The sequence below is a fragment of the Salmo trutta genome, chromosome 29 (genome assembly GCF_901001165.1).
Source record: "Salmo trutta chromosome 29, fSalTru1.1, whole genome shotgun sequence".
Taxonomy (NCBI): Eukaryota; Metazoa; Chordata; class Actinopteri; order Salmoniformes; family Salmonidae; genus Salmo; species Salmo trutta.
In genome coordinates, this window is record NC_042985.1 from 33,038,498 (window position 1) to 33,059,214 (window position 20,717).

Sequence of the window (20,717 nt, forward strand, 5' to 3'; positions counted from 1 at the left end):
ATGAGTTACTGTGTCTGTCCTGTGTCTGTCCTGGACAGCATCCGGCCATCTGCTCCATTTCAGCCAACTGCAACCGTCCATGGTCCGTGGACCATTTTCCTCTTTCAAGAAATTGCTACAATACTCAGCTTGGCTTTCTGATACAGCCAATTGCTGTGCTCTTTGGCTAGCGTCCCCTAAGTATCTCTATGTTTAGCCAGTCGCTTACCACCATTTGCTGCTGTTCCTTAATTCATATAATTCCATTTTCTGTAATGTCAATAATAATGGCGGAAAAGAGACGACTTTTATCAATAGTCTCTTATTTTTCATCAGGAAGGTATCTTGCTGTGCAGCACGTTGGCATCTCACTTACCGTCCTCCACAAATTAAGTGGCTGTTTGTAGTAATATAATCAACGCAGTTTGTGTAGGCGAGGAAGGAGCTCTACATGTTCCAGTCTTCGGTCTCCTACCTTGGGAGCAGTGGACCAGCCCACCGGCAGCCAGGAGCACACTAACTTTGACAGTGAAGAATCCCCAGATGTAGCGATTTCCCTTTCAATTGATCATGTTGGATAGTATCTCATGACATGGCTTCTCCCTCTCCGTTAGCACACTGGAGAGCCATTAAAACTTGAGTGTTTTTCTTTCTTCCCCCTCTTCCATTCTCCCCGCTTTGCAGATCAAAGTCGATCCCCGCCATGAGAGAAACATGATCGACGGACCGCCACAGCTCAGCCCGGAGATAATAGCCGGCATTCTCCATCCGTTTAGTTTGAAATATAATTAACGTTCTGCATTAAACGGTTTGGGCTCTTGGGCACAATGGTTGGAGTGGGACGAGGGGCAGCGTGACATGTTGATTTATGGTGAAGATGTTTGGACAAGGGGAGGGCGGTTGACAAGGGCTTATGGCCCACAGCATTCTCCCCAAACCTTTTCAAGTCAAAGTCAATTTATTCTGGCTTATTGATTTTTGTAACTGAATTCAATGGTTTGTCCCTCCTACTGTACGTCCCGACTGACAAAAGGATTACGTTAAGTCCAAAACTATTAGCATAAGGAATTTATCTATTTATTAAGTACATGATGAGAGAATGCATTAGTATTCATTTGTCGATTCATATCAGGAAAGGACTGATTCAGTCAAACAGTTCAGGCCCAAAGTGAACATCTATGCTCGACTCAAACAAACCAGTCATAGCAGCGTTTCTATAACATAACTTTTGGTGGCGGTCTATGTATATTGTAGCCTACGTAATTGAACTTGACCATGCATCTAAAACCACAACCATGACCAGGCCAGGTCACTGCAGGTCTCAATGTGACCACTCTCTGACCTTACAGCTTGTCTCTGAGATGAATGACAGGTGTGTTGTGGTCACTGTGGTCTCAGCTTGCTAATGTTGTTTGGAAAGTCTTTGATCTCCAGCTGTCTCTGAAGACAGACACAGACTTTGAGTATGGCTGGCAGCAGTGCTTTTGAAGCTGTGAATCTTCTCCTTCTGGGGAATCATGCACATCTTGCAGATCAGTAGGTGTGTTCTTTTCCTTTTGCTCGCCTCTCTCAGCTGCCAATCATGTCACGATGCACCAGCACTCATCAAACACCTATCATCCCCTCACTGTGGGAGAGAGAGGGAGATTTAGCTTGGATGTGGGTGGGTGGGTGGTTGGGTGGGCTGGCGTTTGTTTGCTTCATAACATACTGACTACACCGGACACGCCCGTGCGCATGTTGATTTTGTCCATCCACACCAGAAGCGATCATGACACGCAGGTTAAAATATCAAAACCAATTGTGAAACAACTATATTAATTTGGGCGCATATCAAACACGCATGACATTCGTTGACATTTAGCTATCTTGCTATTGCTAGCTAATTTATCCTGGTAGACGAGCAATGGGTTGTTATTTTATCTGAATTGCATATGGTCCTCTTTTTTTTGCTGGATCTTTGTAGAATTTTGACATGAAGTCATACAAAATTCATGTGTTTCTCTACTCTGACTACTAACACTAGAAAAGCGAGACATCTAGCTATCCCGTTCTGAGCCAATGCATTCTAACAGTATAATAAATACATTTTGTATATGCTGTTTAGGGTTTAATACCAGTGACCGGTTTCTCGAGACTGCCCAACCAAGCTCCTGCCATTTCTCGAGAATTCTAATGTTGTGGACCAATAATATGGCCTACCATTTTTATGCTGCACTAATGCAAAAATACAAAATATGCATGTGTGAATAGCTGCATGAAACTCACACATCAACTTTAGCTTCATTCATACATTAGACCAGTCATCACAACGCAAGCAGCCGACCATATTTTGCCTACTCAACTTAAAGTCCCCAATGGAAAATGTCCCTTACTTGTATGACTTCGATAAATTGCAATGCTAGGCTACACGTGGCATCTCGACTCAGTTACCGACATCTCACATTCACAAATCCCCAAACTAGCTTTGTGGCACTGGTAGAGGATGAACATATAAACTGCAGCTACTCACTGTTAACAAAATGTCCGGTACATTGTGTCCACAAACGCGCTCGAGGAAATAGACATTTGAAACATTGTTCTATGATGTTACTATAACAAATGCGGGTGCATGGGCTTGATGAGTCAGGGTAGAAGGACTTTGATCAACTGCGGCCCTATCCATGGTGCTGAATACCCGCTACTAAGCCATTTGTTTAGCAGAGATGTTCCCTGTGACAGTCACTACAATAAGCAAGTTATCATAAAGTAAAAACAGCCACAACCTTCCTAAATCCCACTGATGGCCAGATGCCAGGGGAGAGAAGAGGGCCAACAAGCTGGGTGACATCTTTCAGTCAAAGATAAGCTAAAACGAATGTAATTTTCACTAAGCTGTAGGCTACGTTTAGGATACATCAACAAAGTAGTGTGGTGATTTTGACAAAACTTTGAGTTGATTAAATTGTGACAATTACAACAAGAAACCGTTAGATTCCTGTCCATATTTCTCCATTTACAGTGGTAAAACCATGTCAGATTTTTTGGGGCTGCTATTATGCTTTTAAATAGCATTTTCAGTTTGAAAAGAAATACCGGGATATTACCGGTGTGGTTGAAATTTTCCCAGGAAGGTAAATTTGTCGATTTTGGAGAAAATATTCAACCCGAATGCTATTGCAAATAAATTATAATTTGCTTGTGTTTAGGAAGGTTTTAGGTAGGCCTACCATTAGAATACAAACAAAATAAAATTGTCATTCGTTTGTTACTGTAGGCTATATGTCAAACCACAAAACACCACAAGTGTTGTACACCATCACAAAGAAATGCATTATTATTTTGTTATGACAGTTCATTAGAAACATTTAAAAAACAAATCAATTTTATTTCGAAAGAACAGTATCATAATTTAAGTTGTATTATTTTACTCGTCTGTGCTTAGTAGCCTATGCTGCTGCAAGTGCTTACATGTAGAACGCATGGAATAGTGGCTGTAATATACTACAAAAAAATAATATTTTTTGAATTATAAACCAGGTCATTCGAGCCCTGAATGCTGATTGGGTGAAAGCCACGGGTATGACACAAAATTCCTGCTGACTGCAGGAATGTCCACCAGAGCTGTTGCCAGAGAATTGAATGGGCTTATTCCCACCCATGGCTGCGCCCCTGCCCAGTTGTGTGAAATCCATAGATTAGGGCCTAATGAATTTATGGTAAAGAAATGAACATTCAATTCTCTGGCAACAGCTCTGGTGGACATTCCTGCAGTCAGCATTCCAATTGCACGCTCCCTCAACTTGAGACATCTGTGGCATTGTGTTGTGTGGCAAAACTGCACTTTTTAGAGTGGCCTTTTTTGTCCCCAGCTCAAGGTGCACATGTGTAATGATCATGCGGTTTAAACAGCTTCTTGATATGCCACACCTGTCAGATGGATGGATTATCTTGGCAAAGGAGAAATGCACACCAACAGGGATGTAAACATATTTGTGCACAAAGTTTGAGAGAAATAAGCTTTTTATTTCAGCTCATGAAACATGGGACCAACACTTTACATGTTGCGTTTATGTTTTTGCTCAGTATAATATATAAAATGGTGTGTGTAGACAGTATGGACAGTATATGAATAAAAAAGGTGTAGTTAGGATGAGCCTTGACTAGAATGCTGTATTTACACTACCGTTCAAAAGTTTGGGGTCACTTAGAAATGTCCTTGTTTTTGAAAGAAAATAAAAAAAATTGTCCCTTTTTAAAATAACATCAAATTGATCAGAAATACAGTGTAGACATTGTTAATGTTGTAAATTACTATTGTGATTTTTAATGGAATATCTACATAGGTGTACAAAGGCCCATTTATCAGCAACCATCACTCCTGTGTTCCAATGGCACGTTGTTAGCTAATCCAAGATTATCATTTTAAAAGATTAATTGATATTTAGAAAAACCTTTTTCAGTTAGGTTAGCTGATTTAAAGAAGCAATAAAACTGGCCTTCTTTTAGACTAGTTGAGTATCTGGAGCATCAGCAATTGTGGGTTCAATTACAGGCTCAAAATGTCCAGAAACAAAGTACTTTCTTCTGAAACTCATCAGTCTATTCTTGTTCTGAGAAATGAAGGCTATTCCATGTGAGAAATTGCCAAGAACCTGAAGATCTCGTACAATGCTGTGTACTACTCCCTTCACAGAACAGCGTAAACTGGCTCTAACCAGAAGAGAAAGAGGAGTGCAATTTGAGGCTGGTAACTCAAATTAACGTATCCTCTGGGTCTTCCATTCCTGTGGCGGTCCTCATAAGAGCCAGTTTCATCATACCGCTTGATGGTTTTTGCGACTGCACTTGAAGAAACTTTTAAAGTTCTTTACATTTTTTATGTTAATTGACCTTCATGTCTTATAGTAATGATGGACTGTCGTTTCTCTTTGCTTATTTGAGCTGTTCCTGCCATAATATGGACTTGGTCTTTTACCAAATAGGGCTATCTTCTGTATACCCCCCTACCTTGTCACAACACAACTGATTGGCTCAAACGCATTAAGAAGGAAAGAAATTACACATTCCAGGTGACTACCTCATGAAGCTGGTTGAGAGAATGCGAAAAGTATGCAAAGCTGTCATCAAGGCTACTTTGAAAAATATCAAAAATTAAATATATTTTCATTGGTTTCACACTTTTTTGGTTTCTACATGATTCCATGTGTTATTTCATAGTTTTGATGTCTTCACTATTATTCTACAAAGTAGAAAATAGTAAAAATTAAGAAAAACACTTGAATGATAGGTGTTCTAAAACTTTTGACCATTAGTGTATTTTGCAACACTCGCGCAACGTGGTAGTTGTGGTTTGCGTTTAACTCCCCAGTTAGTTTGCGTTATGCATGTTTCTTTTAATCACCTCCTCAGATGTCCTCTGCCTTTCTTATTACTCCCTGACAGCATCTGTCAGTGGCATCAAGGAGCAGGTAAATAGGCAGCCATTTTGAGGAATAGTAATTTCTTTTCAGCCCTCTCAATTGTACACAGGGTTGAGAGTGTATAAGTATGCCACTTCCTGTTTTTCACTACATACTAGCCTTTGTGGCATCGGTTTATACACACTTGAGACGTAATCTCCTACTAATGAGAGCGTTGAGTACTTTGTAGAGTTCGTGTTTTAGTAAAGATGATGAAAGACCTGTGTTTTCTCTGAAGAGTCAGGATATTTCTAGAGCTTCTAGGGGGCTATTTTTACATATGATTGGTTCTACACAGGCAGTCCGCCCACCCACTCTCTCATACAGTGAAAGCAAGTGTCCCGCTTGTTAACACAGTTTCACAGGTGTGTGTTGCGGTCTTGGAGGGTATTTCTAGAAAGGGAAAGGAGGTCACTTATGAAAATGGCTTACCCTCATTGCTATCTAACTCTAGGGAGCGCTCACTGGCAGAAGGGATAGCGAAAGAGATAGCAGACCACTGAAATCCATTAAGGAATGCTAATCATCATTAAAAGGGCAGTTTTATGATGTCAGGATATTTCATGTGATGGATGTGAGTTGTTTCAGTGAGGAAGACCGTACACTCTTCAGGGAGGTGGAGTGTGTGTATGTGTGAAAGAAGTCACACTAACACAGCAGACATGAACATTTGGTGCTCCTCCACACTGTAGGTCAATGGCAGTCTGGCACAAAGGGTAGGCATAATCCATTTAAACCCTGACACTTGCAGTCTGCTTAAGTACTAACACGATCAGCGATTTAAATTGGTTTTTAATTAGGTATATCTTGCAATTGCTCTCACATCAAAGTTGCATACCCCGTTCTTGTCAGTGGGGCTATCGGTAAAACTAACCCAGACTCCACTTTTCCTGTGACCCGGTCAACATGTCTCTACCCCGCTTCTGTCTGACTGCCCTGCCCTGCACCCTAATTTGGCTTGTTAAAACAATGCAAATGAGGAAGGGAATCAAAGTCACAGCACATTGGTTTACTGCCTCTCCTCATTTTCTGTGTGCATGGAGACTTAGACAATATGAAAAATCTATAATTGTTGTTTGTGATTCTGATTTACCAAACCCATACTGTTATAGCATGTAAACACCAAATCCACCCGTCAGTTACATCCAAACACACTGACATTCCACTAGTACTATATCCACACGCGCACACACACACACTGACCTTCCATTCCACTAGTACTATATCCACACGCACACACACACACACTGACCTTCCATTCCACTAGTACTATATCCACACGCACACTGACATTCCATTCCACTAGTACTATATCCACACGCACACTGACCTTCCATTCCACTAGTAATATATCCACGCGCACACTGACCTTGCATTCCAATAGTACTATATCCACGCGCACACTGACCTTGCATTCCAATAGTACTATATCCATGCGCACACTGACCTTCCATTCCACTAGTACTATATCCACACGCACACTGACCTTCCATTCCACTAGTACTATATCCACACGCACACTGACCTTCCATTCCACTAGTACTATATCCACGCGCACACTGACCTTCCATTCCACTAGTACTATATCCACGCGCACACTGACCTTCCATTCCACTAGTACTATATCCACGCGCACACTGACCTTCCATTCCACTAGTACTATATCCACGCGCACACTGACCTTCCATTCCACTAGTACTATATCCACGCGCACACTGACCTTGCATTCCAATAGTACTATATCCACACGCACACTGACCTTGCATTCCACTAGTACTAAATCCACACACACACACACACACTGAGCCGTGACTCTTTGTGGTGTTCTATCTGTATCCGCCCCGACCGAGTCGTCAACCGCAAGCCATGGTGTTGCTAGGCAATGCCATTAAATAACATACGTGGGTAGCAAGACTAGGAAAGCAAGCTAGGCTTAGCCACAACCTGCTAATACCTCTTTAAAATAGATATATTGTACATGTCATTTACATTATCATGGACCTATAATCCCTGAGTCCTGTGAACAAAAGTGTGTTATTGTGACACTGACAGCACCGTAGGTTCTCCTGAACTGACCTTGAAAAGAGAGGAGGGTTATCTGTCTGAGCCAGTGGGGGAGATGTTATGAATGTTGATTTGGTTTAAGTTCACGGAAAGAGGTGGTTATGTAATGTTGACCTTGACATAGACACTTGCTTTCCTTGAAAGGTTGCGCGTATGTTGACATGGTAATGTTGTGTCCCTGACCTGGTCGAATGACGGGGCTGGTCTCTTCTCAGTAGACCAGCACTCTAACCATCATATGCGGTCTATGACTCTGACAGATAATGCCCTTTGGTCGACTGAAAGGTGGTTTTGCGGCATATGTCGGAGAGATCATGTTTGTGCACATCTCTCATCCCAACAACACTAGCATGACCCTTTCACGTTTTGTAATCGTATTTCTCTACTGTAGATTTCAGGATTTAGGCATACTCAGAAAACGGCATGCTCTCAAACAAAGAATCTGTATGTGGTTAGTGGTGTATTTAAATGAGTCGGTGTCCTTTAGATGAATAATCACAGGCTGGAGATCAGAGGGCACAGTGCTCAGGGAGTAGCAGGGAGAGGACCAGGAGGAGGCTGGAGGTTTGCCAGGGTAGGAGAAGGCACTAGGTGGACGGGCACTGAATATGTTACAGTGGAATGGGCAAGGACTGAATAGTATGTCATTCTAAGGGCTTGTCTTCTCTCTACCTCTCTGTCTCAGTCACTCACATTATATCTGTGTCTCTCTTTCTCTCTCTTTCTCTCTCAAGCAGCCTTAGGGGGAGGGATGGACAGACAGGAAGGAACTGAAGCCTCCTCATCACTTTGCTTTTGTTTCAGTAGTGTTTGTCAGGAGTAATGGGAGTAGGGAGGACAAAAGAGAGAGACACACACACACACACACACACACACACACACACACACACACACACACACGATAATTACAATACTGAGAAGTGCCTCTTTATCAGAAGCTGTTTTTGTGAGTGCCTGAGGGTGTAACATCTTCTCGCTGTCTTTCTGTCATTTTCAGCCTCTATGGATCACCCAGCTCCCTCTAAAACTACACCCTCCTGTATATCTCTTGTTCTCTCTCTCTGTGTCTCTCTCTTTCTGTTTCCCCCTCTTTCTCTCACACACACACATTCATTGACAGAAGTAGTTAGTCTCGCTGAGTTTCAATGACCAGTGAGTTCTCTTCCTCAAACAGGGGGGGGGTGAACTACTGTCTGGGCTATTAAACCCTCCCCTGAGATGGGTGTCCTCTCCTGACAGGCTGGGCTGGCTGGTGGATGGAGAAGAGGAGAAGGAGGAGGAGAGCGAGGTCGGGCAACAGGCACCCTGTCAGTCTGGCCTCTCAGAGGGTCCACAGTGGCCAATTAGTGAGGAGCCTGAGAGTGCTTTGGCACGGCAGGTCCCCGGTCAGGACTCACACCCGCATTATAGTGGACGGGGGTCTGTGTCTGATATAACAGGCCCAGTGCTGAGCCCTTTAGCTCACATAGACGCACACACAGTCGAAGAGTTACACATCTGTCTAAAACCTGTTACCTGATCTCCTATCTGTTTACTCTTGCTAATGAGAGTGGATCTGAGACGTCTTTACTCTTTAGGGATAGGGGGCAGCATTGGGAAGTTTGGATGAAAAGCGTGCCCAGAGTAAACTACCTGTTACTCAGGCCCAGAAGCTAGAATATGCATATAATTAGTAGATTTGGATAGAAAACACTCTAAAGTTTCCAAAACTGTTAAAAATAATGTCTGTGAGTATAACATAACTCATATGGCAGGTGAAAACCTGAGAAAAATCCAACCAGGAAGTGGGAATTCTGAGGTTTGTAGTTGTCAAGTGAATGCCTATCGAATATCCAGTGTCTGTGGGGTCAGATTACACTTCCTAAGGCTTCCACTAGATGTCAACAGTCTTTAGAAGTTGTTTCAGGCTTCTATTGTGAAAGGGGAGCGAATAAGAGCACTCTAAGCAGATGGCCCAGGTGAAAGTCACGTGCATGGCTGTGAGCGCGAGCTCCGTTCCCTTTCTAATGAAAACAGTATTGTCCGGTTGAAACATTATTGAATATTTATGATAAAAACACCCTAAGGATTGATTAGAAACATCGTTTGACATGTTTCTACGAACTCAAATGGAACTTTTTGGACTATTTGTCAAGACTTTGTGCCCGCGCTTTGTGCATTTGGATTACTGGACTAAACGCGCAAACAAAAAGGAGGTATTTGGATATAAAGATGAACTTTATCGAACAAAACGAACATTTATTGTCTAACATGGAGACCTGGGAGTGCCATCAGATGAAGATCATCAAAGGTTAGTGATTCATTTTAATGCTATTTCTGACTTTTGTGACACCTCTCCTTCTTTGGAAAATGGCTGTATGGTTTTTTGTGGCTAGGTGCTGACCTAACATAATCACATGGTGTGCTTTCACCGTAAAGCCTTTTTGAAATCGGACACTGTGGTTGGATTAACGAGAAGTTTGTCTTTAAAATGGTGTATAATACTTGTATGTTTGATTTTAATTATGAGATAAGATACAAGTGTTATACATACGATTAAAGATACACTTCTTGTTAATCCAACCACAGTGTCCGATTTCAAAAAGGCTTTACGGTGAAAGCACACCATGCGATTATTTTAGGTCAGCGCCTAGCCACAAAAAACCATACAGCCATTTTCCATAAAGGAGAGGTGTCACAAAAGTCAGAAATAGCATTAAAATTAATCACAAACCTTTGATCTTCATCTGGTGGCACTCCCAGGACTCCATGTTAGACAATACATGTTTGTTTTGTTCGATAATGTCCCTCTTTATGATGACAGCTAAAATGCTTCTTCCCTCGGTGAAACACTGCTGTGCTGAGTGGTGAAGTGGGTATTTGATGTTCAGGCTTTCTATTACTCTGAGGGTCTGTCTACAATCTCCAGTTGTTTCCTGTGTGATTTCACTCTTCAGTGTCAGTCTCATTGCAGAAGTAAGCTCTTTGCTGAGAGGGTATTTATTGCCTTGTATGGCCGATTCCACGCCAGCGTAGGCGGAAAACATTTTTGGGGATAAGTACTTTTGAGATATTAATATTCATTGTTTTAATGTTGAATAAATGTGTATTTCAGAATCTACACATACCCCATATTATGAGGAGTATAATGACACCAAGATGTTGTCTGTATCATGTACAGTTCACAGATCATAGGGTCTTACAGGAGGCATGTACATGTCTAAAAATGGCCACTTTCATGTTTTTTTTCTTCTCACAAATGGTTTGTGATACAAATGTAAAAAGCACATCAAACGTCCTTCCTCCCAATGACGTTTCTATGTGAGAATTGCCAGAACAATCTGAGATACCAAAAATATTTCATTGGGAGGAAGGTTTGGAATCGCCAAAAACCCCATCCGGGGGCCCACCCTGGGTGCACGTTTTGGTTTTAGCCCTAGCACTACACAGCTGATTCAGTAACAAACTCATCATCAAGCATTGGTTATTTGAATCAGCTGTGTTGTGCTAGGGCAAAACCCAAAACGTACAGTGCATTCGTGAAGTATTCAGACCCGTTGACTTTTTCCACATTTTGTTACATTACAACCTTATTCTAAAATGGATTGAATTGTTTTTTTCCCCCCTCATCAATCTACACGCAATACCCCATTGTTATTTTATTTTATTTAACCTTTATTTAATACGGCAAGTCAGTTAAGAACAAATTCTTATTTACAATGACGGCCTAGGAACAGTGGGTTAACTGCCTTGTTCAGGGGCAGAACGACAGATTTTTACCTTTTCAGCTCGGGGATTCGATCTAGCAACCTTTCGGTTACTAGTCCAACGCTCTAACCACTTGGCTACCAGCCGCCCCTAATGACAAAGCAAAAACAGTTTTTTAGAAATGTTTGCAAATCTATAAAAATAAAATGCTGAAATATTAAATTTACATAACTATTCAGACCCTTTACTCAGTACTTTGTTGAAGCACCTTTGGCAGCGATTACTGCCTTGAGTCTTCTTGGGTATGACGCTACAAGCTTGGCACACCTGTATTTGGGGAGTTTCTCACATTCTTCTCTGCAGATCCTCTCAAGCTCTGTCAGGTTGGACAGGGACATCGTTGCAGAGCTATTTTCAGGTCTCTCCAGAGATGTTCGATCGGGTTCAAGTCCGGCCTCTGGCTGGGCCACTCAAGGACATTCAGCGACTTGTCCCGAAGCCACTCCTGCGTTGTCTTGGCTGTGTGCTTAGGGTCGTTGTCCTGTTGGAAGGTGAAGCTTTCCCCCAGTCTGAGGTCCTGAGCTCTATGAAGCAGATTTTTGTCAAGGATCTCTCTGTACTTTGTTCCGTTCATCTTTCCCTCGACCCTGACTAGAGTCCCAGTCCCTGCAGCTGAAAAACATCCCCACAGCATGATGCTGCCACCACCATGCTTCACCGTAGGGATGGTGGCAAGTTTCCTCCAAACGTGGTGCTTGGCATTCAAGCCAAAAAGTTAAACCTTGGTTTCATCAGAGCAGAGAATCTTGTTTCTCATGGTCTGAGAGTCCTTTAGGTACCTTTTGGCAAACTCCAAGCGGGCTATCATGTGCCTTTTACTGAGGAGTGACTTCCATCTGGCCACTCTACTGTAAACGCCTGATTGGTGGAGTGCTGCAGAGATGGTTGTCCTTCTGGAAGGTTCTCCCATCTCCACAGAGGAACTCTGGAGCTCTGTCAGAGTAACCATCGGGTTCTTGGTCACATCCCTGACCAAGGCCCTTCTCCCTCGATTGGTCAGTTTGGCCGGGCGGCCAACTCTTCTTAGAGTCTTGGTGGTAACAAACTTCTTCCATTTAAGAATGATGGAGGCCACTGTGTTCTTGGTGACCTTCAATGCTGCAGAAATGTTTTGGTACCCTTCCCCAGATCTGTGCCTCGACACAGTCCTGTCTTGGAGATCTACGGACAATTCCTTCGACCTCATGGCTTGGTTTTTGCTCTGACATGCACTGTCAACTGTGGGACCTTTATATAGACAGTTGTGTGCCTTTCCAAATCATGTCCAATCAATTGAATTTACCACAGGTGGACTCCAAGTTGTAGAAACAGCTCAAGGATGATTAATGAGAACAGGATGCACCTGAGCTCAATTTCAGGTCTCATAGCAAAAGGTCTGAATACTTACTTAAATAAGGTATTTCTGTTTTTTATTTTTTATAAATTTGAAACATTATCGTGATTGTGGATTTATGTATTTTTAAGAATATGTCTTATGTAACAAAATGTGGAAAAAGGGAAAGAATACTTTCAGAATGCACTGTACACCCAGGGCAGGACCGAGTTTGGGAAACCCTGGTGTATAGTATGTAATACTATTGAATTTCTGTCATCGTAAGTAATTGTGGACGGTTGAGAAGTACATTCAATTTGATGGAGCTCGTACAAGTGTGACTGCAGTTGAATTATTCTGCTGCGGTAAATCATTTAACTTGGTGGAGAGCAAGACTCCTGTACTGCGTCTCTGTCTGTTTACCTCTCTCTGTGTGAGCTTTGGTGTGAGTACTTCTGTGTGAGTACTTCTGTGTGTGTCTCTGTTTAGTGAGTGTGTGTTTCTGAATGAGCTGACTCGTTGGGTGTGATCACGTGTTGTGCTCTGTTTACCACACAGACAAGACCTGGAGGCTCTAGAATCTAGCTGTGTGTGTGTGTGTGTGTGTGTGTGTGTGTGTGTGTGTGTGTGTGTGTGTGTGTGTGTGTGTGTGTGTGTGTGCTCGCGCACTTCCATGTGTTTGTGTTGGGTTGCTCTAGTGTATCCTACCTAGATGATTTGTAATACACTCAGGCTATTGCCCTTTATCAGTGATGCTAGCACCTCTCCTGACCTTGTGCTCATCACAGCCCTCACATCCCCTGTAGAGCGAGACAGGCTTTTCAGAAGACAAAAAGGCCCAGAGAGAGAGAACACACACCCACGCACACAGCTGTGAATAACAATGGGTGCTATCTCTAAGGTTCAGCCTGAAAGTCTTAAATGTCAGCATCACTCTCGTGTTGCAACACGCTCTACGGCAATCGTTAGCTGCACAGAGGAGATCGATAAACACAGGCATCGGTTCGATTGAGATGTGGGGCTGATTATGGGGCGGACACCCAATCAAAGACGGAATATTAGTACTTTCATCCAGTTGAGAATAGATATTACTGATTGAGTGTCCTCCCAGGGAAATGTCTTTCTGACAGAGTGCTGATTGTATTTACCCAGGAGACTGTTCTAGGATGTAGTTTGGGCTTGATGTTGTTGACCACTTCAAGCTAGAAGGAATCCTTATCTCCAACAGGCCTGTAGACGGACAAGACGCCGTGTGTGTATTTAGTTAGCTGTGGAATGATGTTTGTCCACAGGAGTGTGTGTTGCAGCACTCCTCTCTGCAGGTCTGTGTGCCCACCCCTGGAGGCTGGCCATTGGGGGCATTCACTCAGACTGGCATCCACAGGGGAGAATTGCAGACCATTGTCTGCCTCTCCAATTTGGTATAAGGACAAAAAAATATCCTTTTGTTAGGCTTTTACAGCCAAAAGATCCTCAACCACATTTCTAATCCTGTCTCGGGTGTGAGATTCGGTTGCGCTGCACACTACGTGGTTGATTCAGATGTACATCGAACTGTTCATTTGAATGAAGGCTCTGAGGTGCCAAATTCATAAGGGCATGTGGTAGCGCTCCAGAGTGGCATTCGTTCGACTTAGTCATGCCACACATTGTGGTTGGCACTTACGACCAATTTGTGACTTCAATCTGTGTCCAGACAGTGCCTTGTATTGCCCAGACTTCCTTAGTAAACATCTGATGTTAATACAATGTTCTGGATGGTTATTCTAACAACTAAAGGCTAGTGGTGTGTGTTGGATGCGGCCATGCGGCAGGAGAGGAAAATGCCAAAGTCCATATTGACATTGGTCAAAAACAAACCTTCCCTACATGTGTAATTTCACCTATCCTTCCAATCCCTTACAAAGTGCAGTGCGGCGTAGCATGATGCCTGTCCTCAAATTGTCTTTACGGGATTTCATCCAGCCGCCTGGAACACTATCCACCAGATCGAGTTTTAATTGAACCCTGGTAGACGAAGGCTCCGTACTGGAAGTACAGCAGGTTGTTATTTCAACAGCTTAGTCTCAACGTCCTCCCAGTTTGATAGAAGCTGGGCTTTTTGTTCTGTTAAAACTAATATGCAGACGTGTGTCCTGGTGGGAGTAGAGCGAGACGGAGAATATGGGGGATGTGTGAGTTTGTCCTCTGGCTTCATAATGTGGAAGGACATGCTTTTCTGTGTGTTGGAGTTGGAGACTGTCTCCATTTCCTAGTTTGTTTATCTCTCTCCATCTTGCTAGGCGATGTGGTGAGCATACCAATGGAACCTCGTTGCGGTGTCACATTTCTCAGTCTTTCAGCGACACACAAAGATGGAAACACATTCTCACTCATACCTTGTCTCTCTCTCTCAACAGACACACACACACACACACCCACTGCCAAGCCGTCCTCAAGGGTGAGAGTTTCTATCAGCCTCATAGCCGCCGGTTCTCTCCACCACAACGCTCCCTTCAGTGCTCAAGACGGCTGCAGTCAGAAAAGAGAGAGGGAGAGAGAGAATGGAATGAAAAGACAGGCGGAAAAAAGAACATTTTCACGCTGATTCTATTTTTAGACTTGCTCCGTTTCGACACTCAGGATAAGATCTAAAGACGTATACACGGGCAACCGTCTCGACAGAAATGAGTACAGGAAGAAAGAAAGAGAAGAAAAAACACCTCAAACAAATGTTGGAAAATGTAGTGGAAATGAAAGCTTTGCAACCAAACTTTTCCATTTCCCTGTTCAATACAGTCTGGAGTTCTAACCCTCCCCCATTCAAATGGATTGAAACAAGTCGTATGTTTCTTTCTCCATTGTGGACACGGCTACTAATTGCCTATTAGCTGAGTATTTTCTGCACAGGTCTCTGTTGTATCGTTGCTCCTTTTCACTAGTCCAGGGGTGTCAAACGTACAGCCCAATCTGACCAGCGGGTGGTTTGAGTAAAACATTTAATAAAGAAATAAAATGCAATTAAAAATACAAAAAAATCGATATACTTTAAAATGACTAAAACCAAATGGAAACTGTGTAGGAAGGAAAATGGACCTACATTTATACAGTTTCTTGACTGTGTCTAGCTCACTAAAAAATCACCAAAATTAAAGTTAGACAGCCGGGGAGCATCAAAACTCCCAAAATGAGGGATAGAGGACTATTTTTAGCGGATTTTTACGTAGAGCAAATATAACCAATTTTCAGTGTGGCCCTCCGGACCTCGGTGAAGACCGAATGCAGCCCCGTGGGCAAAAAGTGTTTGACAACCCTGCTGTGTGTACAGTATCCATCGATTAACGCAGGATGTGTTTGTACAATCCCTAACAGCCTCTCTCCCCTGTGTTGTAGTGGTCAGCAGGCCTTCCTCCTGGAGAATGTTCCGTGTGACAACGTCAGCTGTAAGGATGTGGGCCGCATGTTCCGTGTCCACTGGGACCAGTCTGACCTGGGGGCCATCCCCGGGGCCGCCGTCGCCACCTTCTTCGACATCTATGAGGATGTGAGTACATCCCCCTATCTCTCTCTCGCTCTCTCGCTTCCCCCTGCCACCTTATTTGACATCCATGAGGATGTGAGCACATCCCCCTATCCCATTCTATTCCTCTCTCTTCTCAACCTCTCCTCCTCTCTCTCTCTCGCTTTCTTTCTCTCTAATTAGGCCAGGCTCCTGTCTTCACGCCTCGACACTGTAACACAAGCAAGGGCTCTGCTGATTTTAAAGGAAGACCACTGGTGACCTCGGGCTCTCGCGTCTCATCATTAACCAATTAACCAGCAGCAGAGTTGTTACTACACCAGCTGTGACTGGGAGACTGGCAGACTGGCCGCTCTCAATGACTTTAGTATTGCCGTTTTTTTCTCTCTGTCTTGTAGTCTGGATCCCACCAGCAGCTGTGTTTACTGCTGTGGATAGGTCAGGTTAGGTCACCCTGACCTTCATCCAAGTTTGTCATGTAGTCTCAATTATATCATCGCAGAGCAGGGTTTAGTGGGATTTTGTTTCAATTTGTATGACAACCCCCACAAATTCCAAGTTTGAATGGCACAGAAATCCATTGGGAGTGTTTTCATTATGTCTGCAAGAATTGGCTCTTTTCAATGTGTCTTCCAGTATGGTTAGTCTTGTTAATTGCCCTGTTTGTGGGTGGCTCTGGATCCTCTTTTGTCAACAGTCTCCCTGAGAGGCTTCAGCGGCGGTAGCTACATGAGGCTGGAAATGGCGCGCTCATGAGGCACTCTCTCCCACGCTGGCCAGCAGATTACGGCAGCATCTCTCTTTCCTAATCCCACTCTGGGCCGACGGAAGGGTGTGCCAAGATGAGCTTGTCACTGCAGGGCACAACTAGCGCAGGATGCCAGCCCGGCCCTGGCACAGTGAAGCGACAGGGCCTGACAGACAGAGCACGGTCATTGTCCCCTTAGGAGCCCAATCAGCTCACAGCACAGCCGCCCTCTGAGATGAGATGTGTGCGGTCGAGAGGTGTAGATAAGACGGGTTGGGCCCATCAGCTCTTCAGGAGATTTGGAGAGTGGGATCTGCTGCATCTCAAATCAGTTTTTTTCCTCTTTTTTTTAAAATCTTTAAAGGGACACGTAGCTTTCATCCTGACCAAGATTCACCATCTGGGACAGCTTACGTCTTATTTAGTCAAAGTTTTCCTCCACTCCTCCTTCTCCCTGAGAGCTCTCTCGCTCTGACTTAACCCATCACCGCCTGCCTCCCGGCATCCCTCTCTTTCATTACCGCATCCAAGATGGCCTTGCCTGCTTAGAGTTTACATAATCAATGTGTTTGTTTTTGCTGTGTGATTTATTTATATGTATTTTAGTGCGATATGCCCTGTCTCCTCGTTTCCGTGGCGGGAGTAGTTATCCATCTCTATATCTATATTCCACTCCTGTCTCTGGGAGTTGGCTTATTTTCTCTGTAATTCCCTGACAAAGAGTGTGAGAGGAGTGCAGATAACTGCTGTAATGGAGGATCTGTTCTCTGTCCATAACGGGGATGAAGTGGTACATCAGAAGAGACCGTCAAAGAAAGCTGTGCCTCCATTTCCCTTTTGTCCGTCACGTATTACCATTTTCTCATTTGCAGGGAATATTGGATATGATCGTGCTCAGCAAAGAAGAGGGGAAAGAGGGCTTCGTCATCCACGCTTTGAAGAACAACTTTGAAGCAGACGCGTACTTCGTCAAAGTGATTGGTGAGTCGGAACTTCGCACCTTCTGCAGGTAGCGTGTGTGTGTGCATGCGTGTGTGTGTGTGTGTCTGTGAACATCCACGTTTGTACGCATGCTTTGTATTCCTTTTCTGTGCACACGCCTTTTGTTTCTCTCCAGTTCTGTTTGAGGATTGTTTGAAAACTTTTCATGTAGATCTCCCCCTTTTCATCACCGCATAAAAGTTTTTTTTTATGCACTCCTCTCAGCGTTAGGCCGAAGAAGAGCACATGAGGTTTTTATATCGGACTGTTTTCAGGATATCACAAGAACATCCTCATTCCCTGAGACTAGAGTCGGCAGCGGTGTATACGCTTTGATGACTGCAGGCTACATCTCTATTAGTTTGCATTAGACAACACACGCATCAATACAAACACGAATGACTGCAGGGCATGTATCTCCCAGCATCCTTTGGGTGTTTTAACTGAACTCCTCACCTCATTCCTCTGTGTGGCTCCCCCCCCCAGCCTAGAAGAAAAAGTAGCAGTGTGGCTGTAGTGATGGCTGACATTTGGGAAGCTGACATTTTGAAAAACGGAAAGTGTCCACTAAAAAGCTACTTTCATGCCATTTAATCCTGCCTGCTGGGTTTTAATTAAAGGAGAAGCAGTTATTTCATTCTCTCGTCCCATCTCTCCCTCACAGCCCCACTGGTGGGCTGCTTTAGTCTGTGAACTGACTGCTCCTCTGCCTATAACGTCAGGCCCAGACACTGAGACTCTCCCACATTTGCACACATACACAGACTTTCACATATACACTCCCTCGTCTCACACGACTGACCCCAGTAGGATTTATCCTCTTCTCTTTTCTGAGCAGTTGGTTGTTTCTCTTCAGTAAAGCACTGGTAGATCAGGAGTGTGCTGAAGTTGTCAAGTGGCCGGAGATGGAACAAGCACTCTAGTAATTAACTGCGAATGGCAAGCTGCTGCCTGTGCCCTCTTGCTCCTGCTGTGGCGTACAGTACGCGTCAAGTAGCACGACGCACGCCTCTGACGAGGCACGCCGGGAACCCAGAGAGACAAGCTCCGTCCTCCTATTGCTCTAACATATTCCTCCCATCTGCAAGAGCGCTCGGAGCAGCATGGATATCCTCCCTTTACAACCCAGTCTTGGCGTCACACGATAACACACTGGTGGGCATGCAGAACAAACTCTGCTGTCTCGCAGTTCAGCTGTGACTGTTTGAAACACGAGCCGCGTCTTCCTTCCCTCCAGCCCTCAGCAGGAAGAAAGCCTGCGAACGTAGTAAATGGGGGAGGTGTTTAGAAGGATTATGGGTAGATAAACTGTCTTTGTGTGCAGTGAAAAGATGGGCTGGGGTTCACTCACACTCTGGCTGTGTTGTTGTGGTGATCAGAGAGATGGTGTCAGGGGGTTAGAGAGGGGGGGAATGGGAACAGATGATGGATTTCAGATTGTCACTGTTGGACATTGAAGAAGGTGAGCATTGATGGAGGAAGAGCAGGTGATTCATCTGGCCCTAATGGAAGTACAGTGAGGACAACAGTCTCTGGGGTTCTACCAACATGCAATCAATAATGGATGGGGTGTTGTTGCTGCCAAGTCCATAGGGTGACTTTTGACAAGGCTCAGACCCGAGCGACCCCACCCTCCTCCCCTTGTTGGTGTGTTGTACGTCAGGTGGTGACAGGAGCTGTTTTCCGCCGGCTTCAGATCCCCTGAGCTCTTATCGAGCGGCCTCACTGTGGTATTGACTTTAAGTCTGGGTCACTCACAGGATGAAATTATAAGATAAAGGCCCACGGTGGGACCCAGAGACACAGCTAATTGCTGCATTCAGCGCCCAGCATTGATCTTTTTAAACTCATCTTCAAACTGCACCCGCCTCTGGTTCCTGAGGCTCCGGTGCTATTATGGTTAACGCGCCGGGCGCTCGGTATCTCGCTGCAGAGTCCGACTGATATGCTTTTGTCTCCATTGCACCGATGGCACTCTTTTATTTGCCTATAACAGGGTGTATATATATATATATTTTTTTTTACTCCCCTTTTTCTCTCCAATTTCAATCTTGTCTCATCGCTGCAACTCCCCAAAGGGCTCGGCAGGCGAAGGTCGAGTCATGCGTCTTCCGAAACATGACCCGCCAAACCACGCTTCTTAACTCCCGCTCGCTTAACCCGGAAGCCAGCCGCACCAATGTGTCGGAGGAAACACAGTTCAGCTGACGACCGAGGTCAGCCTGCATGCGCCTGGCCCGCCACAAGGAGTAATTAGAGCGCGATGAGCCAAGTAAAGCCGCACCAGCCAAACCCTCTCCGAACGACGACCTGGTCAGTTGTGTCTAGCCCTATGGGACTCCTGGTCACGGCCGGTTGTGATAAAGCTCGGGATCGAACCTGGGTCTGTAGTGATGCCTCTAGCACTGCGATGCAGTGCCTTAGACCGCTGCACCACTCGGTAGGCCCTATTTTTATTTTATTTCAATGTTTTTATGAATTTCGCTAGCAACAACAGAATTAACTACTATTCCTACGGTAAAGAAGAGGATAATATTTCTAATGATGTCAACTTTATTTCTCTTTATTTCTCAAATTACACTCATTGGACTATCTGACATAGGCTTTGAAAAATGACCGGTGAGTAGGCTACCAGTGCCGCTGGCTGCTGGTAAGCTTTCTTGACATGGACATACAGTACCAGCCAAACATTTGGACACCTAGTCATTTCCGGGTTTTTCTTTATTTTTACTATTTTCTATATTGTAGAAAAATAGTGAAGATGTCAAAACTATTAAATAACATAAGGAATCATGTAGTAACCAAAAAAGTGTTCATTTGTGGAATTTCTTTCCTTAATGCGTTTGGGCCAGTCAGTTGTGTTGTGACAAGGTAGGGGTGGTATACAAAAGATAGCCCTATTTGGTGAAAGACCAAGTCCATATTATGGCAAGAACAGCTCAAATA

General features: G+C 44.1%; 1 protein-coding gene across 2 annotated transcripts in view; it reads left to right on the forward strand.

Annotated features, from left to right (window-relative positions):
* The window catches only part of LOC115167421 (T-cell immunomodulatory protein), a 112,768-nt gene that overhangs the window by 55,004 nt on the left and 37,047 nt on the right, over positions 1 to 20,717 (forward strand). For both annotated transcript variants that reach the window (XM_029721829.1, XM_029721828.1), the window contains exons 11-12: positions 15,916 to 16,066; positions 17,663 to 17,771. In XM_029721829.1, the coding sequence (XP_029577689.1) occupies positions 15,916 to 16,066; positions 17,663 to 17,771 (260 nt within the window). The remainder of the gene's footprint in view (positions 1 to 15,915; positions 16,067 to 17,662; positions 17,772 to 20,717) is intronic.